Consider the following 24212-nt stretch of genomic DNA (forward strand, 5'->3'; position numbering starts at 1 on the left):
ATTTAGGGTTAGTGAATAGGGTTAGTGGGTAGGGTTAGGGCTAGGGTTAGAGCTATGGTTAGAGGTAGGGTTAGAGCTAGGGTTAGAGCTAGGGTTAGAGCTAGGGCCAGAGTTAGGATTAGTGAATAGGGTTAATGGGTAGGGTTAGGGCTAGGGTTAGAGCTATGGTTAGAGGTAGGGTTAGAGCTAGGGTTAGAGCTATGGTTAGAGCTAGGGTTAGAGCTAGGGCCAGAGTTAGGGCTAGGGTTAGAGCTAGGGTTAGAGCTAGTGTTAGAATTAGGGTTAGGGCTAGGGTTGGAGCTAGGGTTAGAGCTAGGGTTAGAGCTAGGGTTAGGGTTAGAGTAGGGTTAGGGTTAGAGCTAGGGTTGGAGCTACAGTTAGAGCTAGGGTTAGAGATAGTGTTAGAACTAGGGTTAGAGCTTGGGTTAGAGCTAGGGTTAAGGTTAGGGTTAGAGCTAGGGTTGAGCTAGGGTTAGAGCTAGGGTTGGAGCTAGGGTTAGAGGTAGGGTTAGAGCTAGGGTTAGAGCTAGTGTTAGAATTAGGGTTAGGGCTAGGGTTGGAGCTAGGGTTAGAGCTAGGGTTAGGGTTAGAGTAGGGTTAGGGTTAGAGCTAGGGTTGGAGCTACAGTTAGAGCTAGGGTTAGAGATAGTGTTAGAACTAGGGTTAGAGCTAGGGTTAGAGCTAGGGTTAAGGTTAGGGTTAGAGCTAGGGTTGAGCTAGGGTTAGAGCTAGGGTTGGAGCTAGGGTTAGAGGTAGGGTTAGAGCTAGGGTTAGGGTTAGAGCTAGGGTTGAGCTAGGGTTAGGGTTAGAGCTAGGGTTGGAGCTAGGGTTAGAGCTAGGGTTAGGGTTAGAGCTAGGGTTGGAGCTAGGGTTAGAGCTAGTGTTAGAGCTAGGGTTAGAGCTAGGGTTAGAGCTAGGGTTGTAGCTAGGGTTAGAGCTAGGGTTAGGGTTAGAGCTAGTTAGTGTTAGAGCTAGGGTTAGAGCTAGGGTTGGAGCTAGGGTTAGAGCTAGGGTTAGAGCTAGGGTTAGGGTTAGAGCTAGGGTTGAGCTAGGGTTAGGGTTAGACCTAGGGTTGGAGCTAGGGTTAGAGCTAGGGTTGGAGCTAGGGTTGAGCTAGGGTTAGGGTTGGAGCTAGGGTTAGGGTTAGAGCTAGGGTTAGTGTTAGACCTAGGGTTGGAGCTAGGGTTAGAGCTAGGGTTAGAGCTAGGGTTGGAGCTAGGGTTAGAGCTAGGGTTAGAGCTAGGGTTAGGGTTAGAGCTAGGGTTGAGCTAGGGTTAGGGTTAGAGCTAGGGTTGGAGCTAGGGTTAGGGTTAGAGCTAGGGTTAGAGCTAGGGTTGAGCTAGGGTTAGAGCTAGCGTTGGAGCTAGGGTTAGAGCTAGGGTTAGAGCTAGGGTTAGGGTTAGAGCTAGTGTTGAGCTAGGGTTAGGGTTAGAGCTAGGGTTAGAGCTAGGGTTAGAGCTAGGGTTGACCTAGGGTTAGGGTTAGGTTTAGAGCTAGGGTTGGAGCTAGGGTTAGAGCTAGGGTTAGAACTAGGGTTAGGGTTAGAGCTAGGGTTGGAGCTAGGGTTAGAGCTAGGGTTGGAGCTAGGGTTAGAGCTAGGGTTAGAAGTAGGGTTAGGGTTAGAGCTAGGGTTAGAGCTAGGGTTAGAGCTAGGGTTAGGGTTAGGGTTAGGGTTGAGCTAGGGTTAGGGTTAGAGCTAGGGTTAGAGCTAGGGTTAGGGTTAGGGTTAGAGTTAGGGTTGCAGCTAGGGTTAGAGTTAGGGTTAGGGTTAGAGCTAGGGTTGGAGCTAGGGTTACGGCTAGGGTTAGGGTTAGAGCTAGTTAGTGTTAGAGCTAGGGTTAGAGCTAGGGTTGGAGCTAGGGTTAGAGCTAGGGTTAGAGCTAGGGTTAAGGTTAGAGCTAGGGTTAGAGCTAGGGTTAGAGCTAGGGTTAGGGTTAGAGCTAGGGTTGAGCTAGGGTTAGAGCTAGGGTTAGAGCTAGGGTTAGAGCTAGGGTTAGAGCTAGGGTTAGAGCTAGGGTTAGGGTTAGAGCTAGGGTTGAGCTAGGGTTAGGGTTAGGGTTAGAGCTAGGGTTGCAGCTAGGGTTAGAGTTAGGGTTAGAGCTAGGGTTAGGGTTAGAGCTAGGGTTGAGCTAGGGTTAGGGTTAGAGCTAGGGTTAGAGCTAGGGTTAGGGTTAGAGTTAGGGTTGCAGCTAGGGTTAGAGTTAGGGTTAGGGTTAGAGCTAGGGTTGGACCTAGGGTTACGGCTAGGGTTAGGGTTAGAGCTAGTTAGTGTTAGAGCTAGGGTTAGAGCTAGGGTTGGAACTAGGGTTAGAGCTAGGGTTAGAGCTAGGGTTAGGGTTAGAGCTAGGGTTAGAGCTAGGGTTAGAGCTAGGGTTAGGGTTAGAGCTAGGGTTGAGCTAGGGTTAGAGCTAGGGTTAGAGCTAGGGTTAGAGCTAGGGTTAGAGCTAGGGTTGAGCTAGGGTTAGAGCTAGGGTTAGAGCTAGGGTTAGAGCTAGGGTTAGGGTTAGAGCTAGGGTTGAGCTAGGGTTAGGGTTAGAGCTAGGGTTAGGGTTAGGGTTAGAGCTAGGGTTGGAGCTAGGGTTAGAGCTAGGGTTAGAGCTAGGGTTGGAGCTAGGGTTAGAGCTAGGGTTAGAGCTAGGGTTAGGGTTAGAGCTAGGGTTGAGGCAGGGTTAGGGTTAGAGCTAGGGTTGAGCTAGGGTTAGGGCTAGGGTTAGGGTTAGGGTTGAGCTAGGGTTAGGGTTGAGCTAGGGTTAGAGCTAGGGTTAGGGTTAGAGCTAGGTTTGGAGCTAGGGTTAGAGCTAGGGTTAGGGTTAGAGCTAGGGTTGAGCTAGGGTTAGGGTTAGAGCTAGGGTTAGAGCTAGGGTTAGGGTTAGAGCTAGGGTTGAGCTAGGGTTAGAGCTAGGGTTAGGGTTAGAGCTAGGGTTGGAGCTAGGGTTAGAGCTAGGGTTAGGGTTAGGGTTAGAGCTAGGGTTGTAGCTAGGGTTAGGGTTGAGCTAGGGTTAGAGCTAGGGTTAGAGCTAGGTTTGGAGCTAGGGTTAGAGCTAGGGTTAGGGTTAGAGCTAGGGTTAGAGCTAGGGTTAGAGCTAGGGTTAGGGTTAGGGTTAGAGCTAGGGTTAGAGCTAGGGTTAGGGTTAGAGCTAGGGTTAGAGCTAGGGTTAGGGTTAGGGTTAGGGTTTGAGCTAGGGTTAGAGCTAGGGTTAGAGCTAGGGTTAGAACTAGGGTTGAGCTAGGGTTAGGGTTAGAGCTAGGGTTAGAGCTAGGGTTAGGGTTAGAGCTAGGGTTGAGCTAGGGTTAGGGTTAGGTTTAGAGCTAGGGTTGGAGCTAGGGTTAGAGCTAGGGTTAGGGTTAGAGCTAGGGTTGAGCTAGGGTTAGGGCTAGGGTTAGGGTTAGGGTTGAGCTAGGGTTAGGGTTAGAGCTAGGTTTGGAGCTAGGGTTAGAGCTAGGGTTAGGGTTAGAGCTAGGGTTGAGCTAGGGTTAGGGTTAGAGCTAGGGTTAGAGCTAGGGTTAGGGTTAGAGCTAGGGTTGAGCTAGGGTTAGGGTTAGAGCTAGGGTTAGAGCTAGGGTTAGGGTTAGGGTTAGAGCTAGGGTTGGAGCTAGGGTTAGAGCTAGGGTTAGGGTTAGAGCTAGGGTTGAGCTAGGGTTAGGGCTAGGGTTAGGGTTAGGGTTGAGCTAGGGTTAGGGTTAGAGCTAGGTTTGGAGCTAGGGTTAGAGCTAGGGTTAGGGTTAGAGCTAGGGTTGAGCTAGGGTTAGGGTTAGAGCTAGGGTTAGAGCTAGGGTTAGGGTTAGAGCTAGGGTTGAGCTAGGGTTAGGGTTAGAGCTAGGGTTAGAGCTAGGGTTAGGGTTAGGGTTAGAGCTAGGGTTGGAGCTAGGGTTACAGCTAGGGTTAGGGTTAGGGTTAGAGCTAGGGTTGCAGCTAGGGTTAGGGTTGAGCTAGGGTTAGGGTTGAGCTAGGGTTAGAGCTAGGTTTGGAGCTAGGGTTAGAGCTAGGGTTAGGGTTAGAGCTAGGGTTAGAGCTAGGGTTAGAGCTAGGGTTAGGGTTAGAGCTAGGGTTAGGGTTAGGGTTAGGGTTTGAGCTAGGGTTAGAGCTAGGGTTAGAGCTAGGGTTAGGGTTAGAACTAGGGTTGAGCTAGGGTTAGGGTTAGAGCTAGGGTTAGAACTAGGGTTGAGCTAGGGTTAGGGTTAGAGCTAGGGTTAGAGCTAGGGTTAGGGTTAGAGCTAGGGTTGAGCTAGGGTTAGGGTTAGGTTTAGAGCTAGGGTTGGAGCTAGGGTTAGAGCTAGGGTTAGGGTTAGAGCTAGGGTTGAGCCAGGGTTAGGGTTAGGGTTAGGGTTAGGGTTAGAGCTAGGGTTGGAGCTAGGGTTAGGGTTAGGGTTAGAGCTAGGGTTGAGCCAGGGTTAGGGTTAGGGTTAGAGCTAGGGTTGCAGCTAGGGTTAGGGTTAGAGCTAGTGGTGATGTGTGTGGTGTTTTTGTGGTGTGTTCGTGTGTTGTTTGTTGTGTGTGATGTGTGTGTGTGGTGTGTGTGGTGTGTGTGTGGTGTGTGTGTGGTGTGTGTGGTGTGTGTGTTGTGTGTGTAGTGTGTTTGTGGTGTGTGTTTGTTAACTACACAAAGAAACTACACAAACTTTTTTTGTGTAGTTTAACTACACATTTTTTTTTAATTTTTTTAAAATGTTTGTAGTTTGTTTTTAACTACACAAAAAACTACGAATTTTTTTTAATTTTCTTTGTGTAGTTTAACTACACAAAATAAACTACACAAACTACGAACTTTTTTAAAATGTTTTAACTACACTAAGAAACTACCAAAAAAAAATGTTTGTAGTTAAACTACACAAAAAATGTTTGTGTAGTTTATTTGTGTAGTTAAACTACACAAAGAAAATTCAAAAAAAAAATTCGTAGTTTTTTGTGTAGTTAAAAAGAAACTACAAACATTTTAAAAAAATTAAAAAAAAATGTTTGTAGTTAAACTACACAAACAAACTACACAAACAAGTTTTTTACTACACAAAGAAAACACCCAAACAACACCCACACAACACCCACACAACACACAAACACCCCACACACACACACAACACACACAAACACCACACACACAACACACACAACACCCACACAACACACAAACACAACACACACGCCCACCACACACACCACACACATCACACAGACACCACACCCACACCACTCCCACACAACACACATCACACACAACACACAACACACACAACACACATCACACACACACCACACAACAAACACACACCACACAACACACACACACAACACACATCACACACCACACACATCACACACACAACACACATCACACACCACACACATCACACACACACCATACAACAAACACACACCACACCCACACACACAACACCCACACAACACACAAACACCACATCACACACACCACACAACAAACACACATCACACACACACAACACACATCACACACCACACACATCACACACACAACACACATCACACACCACACACATCACACACCACACACATCACACACACACCACACAACACCCACACAACACCCACAAACACACCACACACACACAACACACACACCACACAAACACACCACAAACAACACACAAACACACCACAAAAACACCACACACACACTACATACACACCACATACATCACACACCACACAACACCCACACAACACCTAAACAACACCCACACAACACTCACACAACACACACACACCACACACACAACACAAACCACACAAACACACACCACAAACACACCACACACACCACACACACACCACAAACACCACACACAGACCACACACACACCACACACACCACACAAACCACACACACACATCACACACACATCACACACAACAAACAACACGCGAACACACCACAAAAACACCACACACACACCACAAACACACCACACACACAACATACACATCACACAACACACACATCACACACCACACACATCACACACACACCACACAACACACACAAACACACCACACACACAACACACACACCACACAAACACACCACAAACAACACACAAACACACCACAAAAACACCACACACACACTACATACACACCACATACATCACACACCACACAACACCCACACAACACACAAACACAACATACACACAACACACACACACAACACAAACCACACAAACACACACCACAAACACAACACACACACCACACACACAACAAACACCACACACACACCACACACACACCACACACACATCACACACACACACCACACACACACCACACACACACACATCACACACAACAAACAACACACGAACACACCACAAAAACACCACACACACACCACACACATCACCACTACCTCTAACCCTAACCCTAGCTCAACCCTAGCTCTAACCCTAACCCTAGCTCTAACCCTAGCTCTAACCCTAACCCTAGCTCTAACCCTAACCCTAGCTCTAACCCTAGCTCTAACCCTAGCTCTAACCCTAACCCTAGCTCTAACCCTAGCTCTAACCCTAACCCTAACCCTAGCTCTAACCCTAGCTCTAACCCTAGCTCTAACCCTAACCCTAGCTCTAACCCTAACCCTAGCTCTAACCCTAGCTCTAACCCTAACCCTAACCCTAGCTCTAACCCTAACCCTAGCTCTAACCCTAGCTCCAACCCTAGCTCTAACCCTAACCCTAGGTCAACCCTAGCTCTAACCCTAACCCTAACCCTAACCCTAGATCTAACCCTAGCTCTAACCCTAGCTCTAACCCTAGCTCTAACCCTAACCCTAACCCTAGCTCTAACCCTAACCCTAGCTCTAACCCTAGCTCTAACCCTAGCTCTAACCCTAGCTCTAACCCTAACCCTAACCCTAGCTCTAACCCTAGCTCTAACCCTAGCTCTAACCCTAACCCTAGCTCTAACCCTAGCTCTAACCCTAGCTCTAACCCTAACCCTAACCCTAGCTCTAACCCTAGCTCTAACCCTAACCCTAGCTCTAACCCTAACCCTAGCTCTAACCCTAGCTCTAACCCTAACCCTAACCCTAGCTCAACCCTAGCTCTAACCCTAACCCTAGCTCTAACCCTAGCTCTAACCCTAACCCTAACCCTAGCTCTAACCCTAGCTCTAACCCTAGCTCTAACCCTAACCCTAGCTCTAACCCTAACCCTAGCTCTAACCCTAGCTCTAACCCTAACCCTAACCCTAGCTCTAACCCTAACCCTAGCTCTAACCCTAGCTCCAACCCTAGCTCTAACCCTAACCCTAGGTCAACCCTAGCTCTAACCCTAACCCTAACCCTAACCCTAGATCTAACCCTAGCTCTAACCCTAGCTCTAACCCTAGCTCTAACCCTAACCCTAACCCTAGCTCTAACCCTAACCCTAGCTCTAACCCTAGCTCTAACCCTAGCTCTAACCCTAGCTCTAACCCTAACCCTAACCCTAGCTCTAACCCTAGCTCTAACCCTAGCTCTAACCCTAACCCTAGCTCTAACCCTAACCCTAGCTCTAACCCTAGCTCTAACCCTAACCCTAACCCTAGCTCAACCCTAGCTCTAACCCTAACCCTAGCTCTAACCCTAGCTCCAACCCTAGCTCTAACCCTAGGTCAACCCTAGCTCTAACCCTAACCCTAACCCTAACCCTAGATCTAACCCTAGCTCTAACCCTAGCTCCAACCCTAGCTCTAACCCTAGCTCTAACCCTAGCTCCAACCCTAGCTCTAACCCTAACCCTAGCTCTAACCCTAGCTCTAACCCTAGCTCAACCCTAGCTCTAACCCTAACCCTAGCTCTAACCCTACCTCTAACCCTAGCTCCAACCCTAGCTCTAACCCTAACCCTAGCTCTAACCCTAGCTCCAACCCTAGCTCTAACCCTAACCCTAGCTCAACCCTAGCTCTAACCCTAACCCTAGCTCAACCCTAGCTCTAACCCTAACCCTAGCTCTAACCCTAGCTCCAACCCTAGCTCTAACCCTAGCTCTAACTAGCTCTAACCCTAACCCTAGCTCTAACCCTAGCTACAACCCTAGCTCTAACCCTAGCTCTAACCCTAGCTCCAACCCTAGCTCTAACCCTAACCCTAGCTCAACCTTAGCTCTAACCCTAACCCTAGCTCTAACCCTAGCTCCAAACCTAGCTCTAACCCTAGCTCAACCCTAGCTCTAACTCTAACCCTAGCTCTAACCCTAGCTCCAACCCTAGCTCTAACCCTAACCCTAGGTCAACCCTAGCTCTAACCCTAACCCTAACCCTAGCTCTAACCCTAACTCTAGCTCTAACCCTATCTCTAACCCTTGCTCTAACCCTAGCTCTAACCCTACCTCTAACCATAGCTCTAACCCTAGCCCTAACCCTACCCACTAACCCTATTCACTAACCCTAACTCTGGCCCTAGCTCTAACCCTAGCTCTAATCCTAGCTCTAACCCTAACCCTAATTCTAACCCTAGCTCTAACCCTAGCTCTAACCCTAGCCCTAACCCTACCGACTAACCCTATTCACTAACCCTAACTCTGGCCCTAGCCCTAACACTAGCTGTAACCCTAGCTCTAACCCTACCTCTAACCCTAGCTCTAACCCTAGTTCTAACCCTTACCTCTAAACCTAGCTCTAACCCTTGCCTGTAACCCTGGCTCTATCCCTAACGTTAACCCTAGCTCTAACCCTAGCTCTAACCCTAGCTCTAACCCTTACCTCTAAACCTAGCTCTAACCTGTAACCCTGGCTCTATCCCTAACACTAACCCTAGCTCTAACTCTAGCTCTGAATCCTAACCCTAGCTCTAACCCTCGCTCTAACACTAACCTCTAACCTTAGCTCTAACCCTAGCTCCAGGTCTAAACCTAGCTGTAACCCTAGCTCCAGCTCTATCCCTAACGCTAACCCTAGCTCTGAATCCTAACCCTAGCTCTAACCCTAACACTAACCCTAGCTCTAACCCTACCTCTAACCCTACTTCTAACCCATACCTCTAAACCTAGCTCTAATCTGTAACCCTGGCTCTATCCCAAATGCTAACCCTAGCTCTAATCCTAGCTCTGAATCCTAACCCTAGCTCTAACCCTTACCTCTAAACCTAGCTCTAACCCTTGCCTGTAACCCTGGCTCTATCCCTAACGTTAACCCTAGCTCTAACCCTACCTCTAACCCTTACCTCTAAACCTAGCTCTAACCTGTAACCCTGGCTCTATCCCTAACGCTAACCCTAACTCTAGCTCTGAATCCTAACCCTAGCTCTAACCCTAGCTCTAACACTAACCTCTAACCTTAGCTCTAACCCTAGCTCCTGGTTCTAAACCTAGCTGTAACCCTAGCTCCAGCACTATCCCTAACGCTAACCCTAGCTCTGAATCCTAACCCTAGCTCTAACCCTAACACTTACCCTAGCTCTAACCCCAGCTCTGACCCTAACCGTACCTCTAACCCTAGCTCTAACCCTAGCTCTAACACTAGCTCTAACCCTAGCTCTATCACTAACCTCTAACCTTAGCTCTAACCCTAGCTCCAGGTCTAAACCTGGCTCTAACCCTAGCTCCAGCTCTAACCCTAGCTCTAACCCTAGCTCTAACCCTAGCTCCAGCTCTAACCCTAGCTCTAACCCTAGCTCCAGTTCTAACCCTAGTTCAAAACCTGGCTCTCACCCTAAGCCTAAACCTAGCTCTAACCCTAAGCCTAGCCTCAGCTCTAACCCTAGCACTAAGCCTAACCCGAAGCTTAAAGGAGCTGTATGGTTATATGGGGTATCACACGAGCAATGTGTTGCAAATTTACTTTGATAAAAGTTTACAGGCCACACTGAGATTCGAACTCGTGTCGCCTGAGTGAGATCCCAGAGCATTAACCACTAGACTACGGAAGCTTCGTGCTCATCCCATGGAATAGAACGGCCTTTATATGAATAAATAATACAATTATGATCAATATATGAGCGTTTACAAGCTTTTACCCAGCGAAAGCATTTCTCTCGGTTCTTCCACGGCTTTGGGAAAGATATGAAGAAAATTCCCCTCATATGATCCCGGTCAGCATATGGCGAGTCGCTCCGGCAGACACCAAAGCAGCAGTGATTTGTTCCAACCGTTATTGTTATTTCTGACTCAAAAAAATAGCGAGTTGGTCCGAAAACGCCGCGGCGCATGCGCAGTTCGCTGTTCTAGAAAGTTGATGACTTCAACCAGTAGGTGTCAGCAATGCCCATTGAAGCTGGTTGCCAGAAGAAAATGACGTCGTGCAAAAGCTACATTACCATTGTCGGGTGTACCTAATAACTTTATGCAAGAATGTGTATTTGACTACTTGCTCTTTATATTGGGGGACACCAAAACATTTTACACAATGTAAAACACGTATACATATTGTCATATAAAGCAGTTAACCAAATGTCAAATTTTTGTTTTCATGCACAAAAAAATAAAAACAAGGAATAAAACACCAGACAAGTTTTAACAGGTTTTTAATGTTTATTAAAATAATAATAAAAGTACATTTCAAACCAGCAATCTAATGTGAAATTGCAGTATACACATTGTCATATAAAGCAGTTAACCAAATGTCTGATATTTATGTTTTAATTGGCGAATATTAAAACAAGGAATAAAACACCAGACAAGTTTTAACATAAATGTTTATTAAAAACAATAATATTAAAAGTACATTTCAAACCAGCAATCCAATTGCAGCTCTGTGGCCTTGAGTTAGAGTGTCAGTAATTACCAGCTCAGTGGCCTAAGAGGAGAGTGCCCGCCCTGAGATTGGGAGGTCGGGGGTTCAACCCCCGGCCGAGTCATACCGGTGACTCTAACAACGGTACTCATTTCTTCCCTGCTTGGCACTCAGTGTAAGGGGTTGAAATGGGGCCCCCCCCTGCTGCTAACTTGCTTGCTCGCAATGTATGGTTGATTGCCTTTAATGGGAATCGCACCCCTTCCAACGTGGCCACGTTGATTAGCCGCCTTGCAATATGAGAGGTTTCATTTCGATAGCTGTGTATGTGGAAAATTGACAGCAACTTGGCTTAAGTAAATGCTTTAAATGAAAAAGTACTTCAAACCAATGCATTCAACATAACATGAATGTTTTAGGAATGTGGGAGGAGTCAGTCAGGCATCAGTCCAGCCAGATTTGAACACTGAACCTCACAACTGTGAGGGAGAGATACCACGAGGGCCGCATGAACTAATTTATTTACACAGTCTGATTTATTATTTTTATTTTGAAACATATTCACAAAAACAACAAAACACGAGTTTATAATCATCAAGTTTTCTTTTTATACATATATATTTTTAAAAAGTCACAGGGCAGTGACATCACGATAAATAATGTACAGTATAGCAGCTCCAATAATAAACATCTTGTGACAGGCATTAATAAACAATATCTACATTCAGAGCATGAAGGGAATAAGTTAGCGCTATACAAGTCACCTCTGATTATGACACTTTTGTAGATTTTAGTGTACATGAAATACACAGATGGAAAAATATTCTAATGACAGAGAAGGACAAATATAGTACAAAAATAAGATATTAGAAGATAGTGAGTAAAGCAACATTTGTGTTTTTGTTGCATTTCTTACAAATAAATATGTAATACAGCAGCAAAATAAGCTGTTTGTAATTGTCACTTTAAAATGTGCTCTTGCAGTGGAATTACTGTAAAAATCCTATGAATAACACACCCATGCTTAATACCCCACAAACACCCTTAAAAAGTTACTTTTTTTTCTCTTGTGTATAATAAATCCCCCCAGATATGTTATCTTTTATTATCAGGGTGAATCATACGAATGAATATAGTTTCAAACTATACCAATAAAGTGTAAATGCTTATAAATCCAGGTTTTAAACGATGCTTTTCAAATCTTGCTCACGCACTTAAGCAATTTTAGCACGCTATTTTTTTTTCTTGACATTGCTTTTAAATCTCTTAACTCTGTAATTGCTTTCAAATGTCATACTTAATTACTGTATGTAAAACACTGTAAAAAATGTGCTAAAAATCTGTGATTTTTACAAACCCTTGGTACTGGCCATTGTACGAGTAAACATTTAAACAATGTTTAACATTTTCATTGCTTATTAAAGCCTCCTTGGTTTTAGATTTTTGTTTTTTGCAAAAGACAGGTGCTTTTCACTGGATTTTACAGTAATTCATGTGTGATGTAATCGGGGTGGTCCACTTCCACCATTAGATGCATTAACTGAGATCAGTCCTGCTGGCCCACTTCCATCAATAGATGCATTAACTGAGATCAGTCCCGCTAACCCGTTACATCTATACCATCACCGTTCCATACAGTAATACTGTACGCCATTAAAATAATGTTCTTCCAGTTTAGGGTGCAGGATGCTTGTATGTGGATGAGTGAAAAGATGCTGGTTTTAATGGTAGCTATCAATGGTAACACATACGGACACTACAGCCACAAGACATTTCAGGAGAGAGGGAGTGGCGTGGGTACACATGAGGGAGGTTCTGGCCAGCTCAGGATTTGATGTCCGTGAAAGGCGTGCAGGTTTCGCTGCAACTGGATGATGTGCTGAGGTGTCCTGATCCGCTGCCTTCTGTTTCGACACACCCACAGAGAAGAGTGATTGATTGGAGGATGTGAAATTTAAAGGATTCATTCATATATCATTATTCACAGATTTTTACTGTATTGCAGGCGGTACGTTTCCACCCTTTCTGTCCATCTGTGTTGAGTTACTCGAGTACCTGAGCTGGTGAGTGACTGGCACGACTTGGACTTTGCAATGAGGGTAACCAAATTTGCAGTGGCCATCCAGCCCTCTGTGGAGGTGTTCAGGTTACGTACTAACCTGCAACATCCAGATGAGCATTATGTGTGAATCGGATGGACACTTGAAGATGGCAAGTGTGACTCACCACTGTCCATTCTCCCCCTCCTTCAGTAACTCCACTACGTCGCCGCTTTTCACCGCTAGCTCTTGGGTGGAACCCTCGTAGTCGCCCGTCGCCGTGTATTTACCAGTGCACTGTTTGCAAAGATATACACATCAAAAGTTGCGATTTTTACTCTTTAACTCATTTTCCACAAACGAAGCATGAATCACAACACTGTCTTTCGACTAGGTGGGCTACACAGAACATATTTCAAGGAAGATTTTGGGGTTGACTTGTAACATCAACCTAATAAACAGTATTCTATTGTCCCTTTTTCTGTTCTTTAATGAAGATCATCCACCTGCCCGCCCGCCCGCCCACTGTGAGACGGACATGCTAACCAGCCCTAAAGAAGACTAGGTATGATCAAGTCTCACCAGCTTCTTGGGGCTCTCGTCCTCTGGGTCAGAGTTGAGAGGATCCTCCCCGCTGGAGTAGCCGTCCTGCTCTTCTGACGCACCCATCGAGAGAGAAGACTTGTTCCAGCCTGTGGGTAGAGAAGAGGAAGCAGAACGCAGGGCGTGTGGTTCAAGAAAAGTGTGACCTGCAGTTAGATTGACATAAAAAAGAAAGAACCTAATCCAACAATGTGCAGCAGTGTTACTTATTTAAGCCAATGACTACACCAACAGAGAAGATGAAAGGTGGTGCTGTGCAATGTTTAACAAAGTGACATCATCCACCAGCATCTGAGAAAACAGTCAATGACACTCCTTGCAGGTGTGTGGATGGATGCACCAAAACCGGAGGGGTACCTTTAAAGCCGAACGGCGTCGGGTCACTCTGCCGCTTAGTCTTGTGATCCGGGCTGGTCGGGGATCCTAAAAATGTCCCAAAAACAGTTTGTGTGTCAGAGCAAGAAAGACCAGGTAGGTAGGGATGCACCTAAGCAAGCACAAGTGAGGTGATGATTGACTGCAATTTTTCCTACTCTATTTGGTTACAGTGTGAAGCACAGATGGGAGCATCCAAGAACGTCACTGGGCACGATTGGGATTATATCTAAACCACTATTCCGCAACACACTGGGTGAGAAGAGCTCACGTGTAAATCAATATAGGATAGCCGAATGCTCAAGATTGTCTTTCAGGGAGAATTAATATTATTTTGCCATCAACGTGTCACATCTACGTCGGGAAAAGCACAGAGAACTACACTGAACGACGCTGCTAATGCTGCTATGTGATACCTGGACACAGCAGAATGGTGATGGGCAAGGTGAAACTTTTATCATCTGTGCTCGGCGGCTCTGTGGAGGTAAGCATGCAATGTTGGACGGCACAATGATAAACTAAGTCTTTCATTATTTTGCCTTGAAGATTTGTATGGTATTTATTGTTAAAATATGTGGGGGAAAATGTAAAATGCAGTAAATTATTATTGCAGGGGGTATCTAGAAACATTTTATAATTTGTTTCCAAGGTGATGACTAAATATTAGTCATTTTACAAGGTAGTCCAGAAAGAGGTCGGTATGGGTTGCCCTTCAACCTCTCGGATCTGGCGCCCTCTGTCGACTTAATTAGGCGTAAAAGTATTTTGCACAACTCCTTAACATAACTTGCACGACTTGTAAATAAATTGTCAAGCTTGATAGGTGTGATGTTCTGACATGAGCTGCAGTTACCTTTCTGAGCTTTGAGGTTACTGAAGCCCTGTAAAGTAAAGCGCTTTTTAGCCGCGGCGCTTCGGTCTGAGGTAGGACTTGTGGCTCTCTCTTCCGACCCAGAGGGGAATGCAAGAGGAACAGGCAGACAATACAAAAATAGAGGAAAGACGCAAGGTAAGTCAAAAGACACTCAAAGGGAGGAAAGGTGAGGGGAAGACAAGAATGAGACAAAGACAGTGGAAATAAAAGTGCAATTAGCATGCAAGAAACAGTCCCAAAAGGTCGGTCACCTTTTCCTGCTGACTTTGGCGAAGGAGTGGAATTAGCATTGAAGCCGCAGTGCTCTGCTTTCCTCTCGTCTCCTTTCTTCAAACTTCTCTGGCCCATCTTGAACGGACTGCCGCTGAGGAGAAGTCAAGAATTTAGGCCTGGAGAACATCCCTTTTCATCAAGCTCAAAAAACAATATACCTTTGATTCTCTGCTCCTCCTGCCACTGGGGGGCCTTGCGTAGCTTGATCTGGCGCCCTCTGCTGACTTGCTTCTGAACAAAATTGAAGAATTAACATTTCTTGTAGCGACTAGTGTGCCATGGGGGATCATCAGGGGTGCCGTGGGAATTAGAAATTTTAAGTCAATTGTCATTAAGATGGCAGAGGGTACAATAGACCCGTATTTATTCGGCTGCTGCTATTCGGACGCTGCTATTCGGACAACAGCATACTTTTCATATAAATATTTACTTTTTTTCTTTTTAGCATCGATTAGTTATGTAGAAATCTGGTTCACAGAAGTCCGTCGTAACTTGAGGACAATTCACATCAGCGTTTTACTTCGCAGGTAACACACAATGGGAGAAACATTTCCAAGAAAATTCCCAAGGTTATAATCACTGAACGCTCCATTCACCTCTGCATGCTTCCAGTTGAGTTGTCAAAACTTTCCTGATCTCCTTCACCCAGGTTGTTTTCACTTCAGCTGTCGGTGCCTGACATTTCAAAAGCAACAAAAGCTTGAAAATTGTGTACATTTGTCCGTTTTGTTAGTTCTTAGGATGTCAGCAAATGTATCATGCCTGCACAATGTAGACTTCTTCTCTGGAGTTACACCAGATTTCAAACTTCTTGTTATCTCCCTTCGCACTTTCAGTAATCCCCACAACGTTCATCTGTCAAGACAAGCAACCACGAGAAATTCCAAATCAAGCAAATCCAAAAGCGACTGCATCCAGAAATCGAGAGGTGCTCACGCTGAGTGACTGCTTGAAGCTGTAGGAAGGAGCCTTCTCGTAACCCTCCCCGCTCTCCTCCCTCCGCTTACAGAAGAGCAGGGCCTTCTCGTGCAGGAAGATGTGTCTTTGCATGGGCTTGAAGCGGGCTAGGTCCTTGACCTTGGCGTGGCCTTTCTTGTGTTCCGTCCACACGCTGAAGGAGCCCTGCATCAGCAGCTTGCCCAACTCACTTAGGTTGCCCTGGTAACGGAAAGACAGAATGGGAATTTCATTTGAGTCTTCTAAAGCCACGTTTCCATCAAGCGAGTCAGTTTAATTCAGCATGGTGTGCTTAGGAAAATAAATTCGGATGTTTCCGCCGTAGGGTGTGATGTCTCAATTATTGATATTTCCTGGCCTAACGTCAATAAAAAACATTCTCACTATTTCCTCTTTGGGAATTAACAGTTGGTGCCCACTTAGTGGCTCCAACAAATACCTTCCCTCTGACATCACATTATTACCAAAACAATTTTGCAATAATGTAAATGTAAATTAATTTCTGACTCATTTACATAATCACGATACTGAAAATAATATTTATACTAAAATAAGATAAAATATGAAAATTTATTATCTCTATTTAAACGATGTAAAATATATTGGCAATTGTTTTGTTAAATATTTAACAGATTAAATGCATTTCAACAAATACTAGCGACTTTCAAAATAAAGTACTCGACGTAAACGATTAAAGTGGAAAACCAACAAAGCAGAGTCAAGCACAAAGAAGACGTCGAACAACAGTGAAGGGCAGTCTTCATTTTGGGTTCTTCCAAGGAAGAGATTTTTTTCTGCATGTTCCTTGCTCCAATTATCTTGTAAGTTGCAGCATGCCATTTATTTTTCATTTTTTATCCTTGCTCTTTATTGGTCTTTGTCTCACTTCATATCCTGTAATGGCGATGAGGTGCATGGAGTCATTGACAGCCTTAAGTATGCCCAAAATTGATGTCAGAGCTTCTTGCAGGTCGTCTGTACCCTCACAGCCTTTACTGTACTTCAACATTTCCTGCAGGAAGAAAAAAAATAAAAATCACCTCCCACATTTTTACCACAACAAATCTAGTTTGAGGCTAATAGACATGTTACCTTTAACAGCAGTTGGTATTTAGTTATTCTCTGCACAGGCTTAAGCAAATAGGAATCCAAGCCAAGCTTGTGCTCCAGCTTTTTTTGACACTCCTGGTGAAGATTGTGAAATAAAGATGTCAAACACTCAAGCAAAGAATAAACTCATGCACGTGTTGACAGTACCTGGAAGAAGATGGAGTCGGAGCACTGTCTCCAGAGACTTTCGGAGCGAGGTTTGTTGTGACAGTACTTCTCATAGATTTGCAGGTCTGTCATCTAAGCGAGGAGAGATAAAGTGTGTTCAAGAAATGTTCAAGAAGAACTCAGGTTTTCCACCTTTTGCTCACCCTTTCCAGGAAACATCTCCCAACTAGCTCTGGACAGTCTGCATACAGTTCTAACTCCCTGAGAAACGTCCTGGAAAACAAAATGGATGACTATTGTTGATAAATATTTTTTTTTTTGCACTTTGCTAGTATTTTGGAGGACAATGAAAAGTCTAAAAATCAAATGCCCATTTTGGGAAAACAGGCAAAAATATGGACACAAGTCGAGCTCAAAAACATGGTCTAATTCAAATTTTCTTGAACTTATCATTAACAACTAGAGGACGGTTCTTCACCTCTTGTGGAAGTGGTAGATTTCTGGCATGTTGCCAAACAAAACCTCCTTTTTGTTCTGTAAATGCGGGGGGATAAGGTGCGCCATGGCTGCGTTATCCATTTCAGAGGCATAACCCTGCAATAAACAAAAACTCAATTAATACCACAAACAGATGCTGGACACGTGTCTTGGGGGTGCTTAAATGAATGAACCTGTAAGACACACAGCAGCTCCTCAACATAAGCCCTCTCCGTTTCCAGCAGCTCGTTCATAACGTGCCTGCAGACAGGGAAGTGTAAATTTGCACCAGCGGCGTGCAAGTGAAGGGAAGAACTCAAATTGGCATTAAGGAGCGGCCCAGCTCGAGGAATTGAATTAACTCCATCTTGCATGGACAAAAAAAAAATGGCAACCCAGAATTAGTGTTGGACTGATGGGGTGTAAACAGGATGTCATTTGGGATCGTCCAAGCACCCAAGGAAGTCAGCCCAAGAATTAGCAAACTATCATGGCAGGGTTAAGAAGAAAGGATCTTGTGGCCATCGTCCATAGTGTCTTCTGGTGACTTACCTCCTGAGCACTGCCAAGTTCTCCTCCTCCTCCGACAAAGAGCCGTGTCTGCGTTTATCCTCTCCATTCAGTAAGTGCCTGTCTCCCTTTGGGCAAATAAAAATTAGACATTAACACGATTTAACCAGATAAAATCATGACTTAACTCACTTTATCACAGCTTTCATTGTTGTTTCCCTCAGAGTGACTTCTATCCAGTTTACCTCGGTGTGCTGAGGCAGGAAACGGGGACAGATTCACAACACAAATATATTGTGGAGGTTTAGAAAAAGAAAATATGAAGTGTTTATTGCTTCTAGAACCACGTCGAGACTGACCAGGTGAGCTGAGAGGTGATTTAATGAAGGCTTCAGGTCTGGGAGCGACCGGCTGTACTGGCCTGGTCTGCTTGGCTGCAAGCTTGTTCAGGCTGACCCTCCTCTTGTCAAACATCTCCTGCATTGACACCTGCTTTTGGAGCACCTTCTCCACTTGTTCCTGTTTATCAGTGAGAAGAGCGTTAATGTCCCATTCAAACATCAATTTGGTTCCGAACACCAATGGGTACCCTGAGCTGCTGGTCAAGCACTGCCTCATAATCCGCCCAGATGCTATTGGGATCAGACAGTCTGTCTCGGCCTGTGTCTGCCAGGAACCCCTCCAGCTCCTGCAGAGCTGACTCAGCCCCCTCATGGGACTGACACTTGTCCACAGGCTGAGAGGCCAGCAGGTAAATGCCATCATCGCACCACTTGGAAGCCTGTCGAGGATTGTGAGGTGAGAATGAACACATGAAAACAGTCCCTGTGTGTGTTCAACGTAGCACAGGTGTTACTCACCCTCTCCAAGCAGTGATGCAACTCTCGGACTTTGAGGAGAAGCTCCTTCTTAGCCTTCAAGTTGTCATTCAGCTCCTGACAGAGCTTTCGTAGCTCGTTGCTTTTCGGCACAATGGAATCCTGAGCGTAGTGATTCTTCTGAATGAGGTCATCACCTTCACCGGCCAAAGCCAAAGCTCTGTCCAATGCCTCCTGTGGACCACAAACAAAGGTCTGTGAATCTTTATAGGAGGAGCACAGGAACCATTGATTAGACTATCTGTTTGAAATGGGAGAAGAAGCATTAATGAACGCAAACAACAAATAAATAAATAAACTGGCTCTACCAAGTGAGCCCCGTAGTTAACGTTATAAGATGCAGTCATCGTTCTGTTTAGTGTCTTCATCACTTACGCCGATGCTCTCCTCGTAGATGGTGAGATCACTGAGGATATGGTCAGCGTGGTTGTGGCTAATCCCCACCTCAGAGAAAGCGGCCAGTTTCTCTGACAACTGATCCAGCAGAAGCCTCACCTATGGCACCAAAACACATTCAAAATGAGTATGAGGAACCTTCTCCAGTTGATTTGATCAACTAACCTCCTTGTAGTCATCCTCAAAGTGGCGCAGCTGGAGACACTGCTCCAGTTTGGCTCTGTGCTTTGCCCAGAACCCGTCAAAAGCTCTTTCTGTCTCGTCCAACTGAGACAGCAGTCTGGGTAGAAGGGGGGCAGAGAAGGAGGCGGTGGTGGTGGTGGAAAAGTTAGACAACTAAGCTGGAATGCTGACTGGGCGTTTTAGAGAGCCTAATGACAGTTGACAGGAGAGTTTGAGTCTTGAGGGTGCTTGTGTGCCCAGAAAAAAAAACATTACCAGTTCAGCTTCAACAAAAACAAGAGAGCAAGCAACTACGTCTTTCCTCTTCGGCCCTCGATGAAAAAACAACTAAATGTGTGACCCAAAAAAAAAGATGGATACAAACATTACAAAGCAATTTCCCACCTTTGCACAGTTGCCAGGTTTTCCAGTTCATCCTGGTTCATGTTATGGTCCGGGTTGCGCATCAGAGGTTCATTGATGCTCTCCAAAAGCCTGCTGCCTTGGCTGAGAGCCACCAGCAGATCATCCTGGACAAGCACACAACACATTGACAATCAACAAGTTGACCTTAATGACAAATCAAGACTCACCTTCATCTGATCTTTCCTGCAGCCGTGTGCACTGAGGAGGAGGGTGGTGGCCTGGGTCTCATTGGGGAGTTCGGTTTCAGCCAGCTCAGCGCCAAATGACTGCAGGGCCTGGGCCATCTTCTTTACCATCAACGCAAAACCCTCGATAGCCTGCCACCACAATAAACGAGATCTGTGCCAGAAATCTCGACAGCGTGCCGAGACCTTTGTGCTCTCATGGTCATTTACTGCCATGAATGTTGAGTGCCATGTCTATAATACTATACCTCAGTTCTAGGTAGAATACTGCTGCCTGTCTTGAGATTGTCACTCTTGGAAAAGAGACTTTTAATCTTATTTGAACTCATTTCTCCTGTTTAAAAAATTGTACAATAAATGTAAAATATTTGACTTAATTTTAAACGAAGAAAAAAAAGACACTGACTGCATTTAACTAATTTAGTCCAGATCCAGAATTGCTTCAGGAGCTACGGGAAAATCGTGGAGGTCTGACTCTCCATGCTTAAAAAAAAAAAAAAGTGTGTTAATTCATATATTACATACGGTGCGGTGAGCGATCCACTTCTCATGACAGTAGGCCTGCGTTCCCCCGAGGTCCTGGCTCAGCTGTGTGTGGTCAATGTAGGAGTGAAGCTCACTCACCGAGCTAAGCATGATCACCTGAAAATAAAACGACAAACTGTGACCTCTCCACTCATAGGGCAAAGGTGAAAAAGGTGAAAGACAGGCACGTACAGGCACTTTCATTTTAAACTCATCCTTGTTGAACTTGAAGAGGATGTCAGAGAGTGTGCGTTGGAAGAGAGTGGTGGGCCTCAGGACCAGAACCAGCTGGAGGTTTCCAGGGAATGCACCCTGGGTTGATTGAGAGCCAAGAAAAGAGCTGAATCAAAAATCTCCCTTGAAAAAGACAATAAGGCTTAATTTCCAAAATTGATTAGATGGCATTTAGTAGAGACCAGACGCAACTGACTTAAAACAACCTTCATAATATTACCACCAACATATATCACTTCAGACAGGTCATTAAGCCCGTCACCACCGGCCGAGAAGTGCAGATAAAGCTGATTTAATTCAAAATAAGCAAACATCTTTCATGAGTGTCTTCAGAGGGCAGCTTTGCTGGTAAATGGTCACTCCCTGTTTCATCAAACAAAATTGATTGAGTCAACCTGAAACAAAAACAATGCTGTCGGAACATTTTGAACCAGTGAGAGGCGCAATAGCTGGCCGGGGGTAGGGGCGTTAAGATAGAAGGGCCGATAAAGCTCTTATTATGATGATGTCACTTTCCCATAACATCGTTCTTTAAAGGCAGAATTAAATTCATCATTCGGTGGTAATAAATCAGAGGAAGTGGAAATGGAAGAAAGCAATACCTAAATAATACCTGAAGGGTTGAACATAATCCATCCCAAAGGTCAACAACTAATACAGGTTGAAAAAGGACCCTTTTTTTTTTTTCTCCAGAGAAAACAATAGAAAGGAAATGATCTGTTACAGGGGTGGTGAGGAACCCATAATTCTGATGACCAGTGGGAGACACAGTGACAAATGAGGGATGATTACTTCCTGGAAGGTGAATCACGTCACATAAAGGACAAAATATGCTGAATTTTTTTACAAGACATGTCGTAATTGCTAGTTCTATGTCTATCATTGCATTTTGGCTTTGTGGTATTAATCCTTCACTGAATTAAAGTCTCACAAGACAAATGAAATTCCGAATTATAGCGCCACAGCTGCTGCTTTTGTCTCTGACACTTTCACAGCTTGAAACCACAAATATCCTTTTTTGCACTGGAAAAGGTAAAAGCGGTCCAATAATTAATTGATGGCACCCCAAGGGACACAAATGGACTCATGCTGGAGCAGTTAGCAGTACGCCGGTCTTCCAGAGGTAGGGGTAGACATTCAAAAAACAAAGAGGCCACCAACTCACCGCAATTCGAAGTAGGGTCCCTTTGACGGCCGCCCATCGGTCCTGCCGACGATCGATGACGAGGATGAAGCCCACGTCCGTTGATGGCAAACTGGCAGACACACAGTGAGGAAAAATCCATTAATAGAGGAAAGGTAAAATTGTTCTGATGTAAAACCAGCAAGCGCCGTTTTCCTTTGTGAGATAAGTGATGAAGCCACGTTGTGTTATTGTGTGGCTCTTATCTTTTAAGACAGGGACGCACCTCCCCGTGCCCACCCTCCACCATGGGTGGTCTCTCTGCTGGGTACTTTGTAGTCACTCACATCCTACCAGTATATATTGGGAATAACAGTAACTCTAAAGTACATCTGCTCATTGTGGTAAATAAAATAAGCAGCCCCGAAGCCAAACTGATGCAGTAGAGCTGAATCAGTCGCAAAGGTACTATAGACCCCAGAGTCCAAATACTTCACAGGCTCAGGGTAAGCCCCGCCCCTTCAGCTCAATGCCATCCAGTAGGTGATGGAGGTTGCTAGAATGTGAGCCAAGATTGGTGCAAAGGGATGAGTAGTTCTCGTAAGCAGAGGGTGATTGTTAACAGATATGAGGGGGAAGGGCGGTCCAAGAAGGGGCTCCAGTAAACAAGGTTTTATGGTTATGCTACACCCACTGGCCTCAGCCTTGGGTATGTACAATATATGAAAAATAAATAATATTTCTCGCTTCTAATTGATGCTAAAAAGATGTACCGAAGTCAAATTCTGCATCAGAGCCGTTTCTATTTTGTTTCCCCCCTAAACTAAAGCACATCTATTTGCTGAGTCATGATATGTACTTGGATATGAAGAACACCCAAATAAAATTCATCAGCTGATCCACTGATCATTCTTTAAACAAGCAGGTCACGCTAGACAGTATCAGACAACAGCCCCGGAGAAAGATGACATGTGACTGTTCGTTTTTAGAACGGCCTGAAAGCTCGTCACACCCGTGATGAACAGTAACCTTTGAAATCAAACACTCAATGTAAAATTATACAACACACTCAAATGCAATTAAAGACAAAAATGATTGCATAACACTAGCCTGTAAATGAAGGAATATTTAGGATTAGGGTGGTCTCACACATTCACCCCTCCCCTATGACCTCATTCAGTACCCCAGTGTAAGGCACCCTGCAAAAGACTGATAACCACCCTGGATTGTGACAGATTATTTCAGGGCTCATTTTTTTCCTTTTACTGTAAACTCTGCAATATAGCACAACTTTCAGACAATGCAAAGAAAAGAGAATGGCACTTTAGTTGCATATTTTTATCGCTTTACTTTTTCCCAAGGAACAGATTGAATATAAAAGTAGCTTTTGTTTGGTGTTTAAAAAAATTGTCTTTTCACTAAACTTCAACTAAAAGTGTTAAATAGAATGGAATAATTTAAAATGTGTGTTTGATTATGTTAAATAATAAGTTTAAATGTTTTAAGTGTTCCCCCTGAATATTCATGGTTTGGCATTTGCAAATTCATCTATTTGTGGATTTTTGGGAATTTATCCGCCCCACCTATTTGGGGAAAAACCAGATCTTGATCATATTTGATTTTTTTTTTTGGTATTTGATTCCGCACTCATATGCAATACTCAGTGCTGCCCAACATGTTGCGCAATACAGTGAAGGCACTCAACTCTTGCCTGTATGTATACAATAAAAACCCCAAATAAATATTTACTTTAAAAACATCAATAAAATAATCTTAGTGAGCAAAATAATTGATTAGTGTGCTCACCTGGGTACACTTGTCAGGTACGTAAGCACATTGTGAAACTCTCTGTCGGTGATCTCACTGAAGGCTGGGAATTCCGGGAACACAATGATGGGGCTGCCATTGTCTCCTCTGCCTCCTGAGGAAGAGCAAGATACATACAAGACCTATGGACAATTTGGAGCTGTCAATTAGCCGTGTCAATTAGTGTCAAACTAATTTTTTTTGTAGTCATAGCTTCTTTCATCGCTGTTGCTGTGTGATGGCAACGACAATCAGCATTTTTTCTGCAAGCTGTCTCACTGCCTGCGTTAAACAGCTGCTCCGTCAGCGTATGTGCCTGGAATATCAATCCACCGGCTTGTCCATTCTTTCTTCCCGTCGCTATGGCAACAGCAAGCACGCGGTCATGGTCCTAATCAAGTCTGTAAAATGGTTCCCAACACTGCCTCAAGGTTGCCAAGTGATGTAGGAAAAGGCTTGCAGTT

At 44.8% G+C, this 24212-nt stretch overlaps 1 protein-coding gene across 4 annotated transcripts in view; it reads right to left on the reverse strand.

Annotated features, from left to right (window-relative positions):
* Positions 1 to 11201: 11201 nt before the first annotated feature.
* LOC125973472 (phospholipid-transporting ATPase IH) overlaps positions 11202 to 24212 on the reverse strand; it is a 48495-nt gene continuing 35484 nt past the window's right edge. For 2 of the 4 annotated variants that reach the window (XM_049727646.1, XM_049727647.2), the window contains 31 exons: positions 23749 to 23863; positions 21985 to 22075; positions 20778 to 20897; positions 20586 to 20702; positions 20043 to 20192; positions 19855 to 19979; positions 19453 to 19567; positions 19267 to 19386; positions 18874 to 19065; positions 18603 to 18794; positions 18373 to 18532; positions 18206 to 18267; positions 18056 to 18141; positions 17698 to 17764; positions 17505 to 17620; positions 17230 to 17299; positions 17066 to 17158; positions 16901 to 16993; positions 16695 to 16820; positions 15788 to 16009; positions 15614 to 15706; positions 15448 to 15526; positions 15010 to 15082; positions 14830 to 14942; positions 14558 to 14647; positions 14121 to 14180; positions 13687 to 13752; positions 13309 to 13418; positions 12914 to 13023; positions 12743 to 12846; positions 11202 to 12591 (listed from right to left, as the gene is read on the reverse strand). In XM_049727646.1, the coding sequence (XP_049583603.1) occupies positions 12512 to 12591; positions 12743 to 12846; positions 12914 to 13023; positions 13309 to 13418; positions 13687 to 13752; positions 14121 to 14180; positions 14558 to 14647; positions 14830 to 14942; positions 15010 to 15082; positions 15448 to 15526; positions 15614 to 15706; positions 15788 to 16009; positions 16695 to 16820; positions 16901 to 16993; positions 17066 to 17158; positions 17230 to 17299; positions 17505 to 17620; positions 17698 to 17764; positions 18056 to 18141; positions 18206 to 18267; positions 18373 to 18532; positions 18603 to 18794; positions 18874 to 19065; positions 19267 to 19386; positions 19453 to 19567; positions 19855 to 19979; positions 20043 to 20192; positions 20586 to 20702; positions 20778 to 20897; positions 21985 to 22075; positions 23749 to 23863 (3410 nt within the window). In that variant the 3' untranslated portion in view covers positions 11202 to 12511. The remainder of the gene's footprint in view (positions 12592 to 12742; positions 12847 to 12913; positions 13024 to 13308; positions 13419 to 13686; positions 13753 to 14120; positions 14181 to 14557; positions 14648 to 14829; positions 14943 to 15009; positions 15083 to 15447; positions 15527 to 15613; positions 15707 to 15787; positions 16010 to 16694; positions 16821 to 16900; positions 16994 to 17065; positions 17159 to 17229; positions 17300 to 17504; positions 17621 to 17697; positions 17765 to 18055; positions 18142 to 18205; positions 18268 to 18372; positions 18533 to 18602; positions 18795 to 18873; positions 19066 to 19266; positions 19387 to 19452; positions 19568 to 19854; positions 19980 to 20042; positions 20193 to 20585; positions 20703 to 20777; positions 20898 to 21984; positions 22076 to 23748; positions 23864 to 24212) is intronic. The other 2 variants (XM_049727652.2, XM_049727651.2) reach the window with 1 other exon arrangement.

Source organism: Syngnathus scovelli, chromosome 8 (assembly GCF_024217435.2).
Source record: "Syngnathus scovelli strain Florida chromosome 8, RoL_Ssco_1.2, whole genome shotgun sequence".
In the NCBI taxonomy this organism is placed as follows: Eukaryota; Metazoa; Chordata; class Actinopteri; order Syngnathiformes; family Syngnathidae; genus Syngnathus; species Syngnathus scovelli.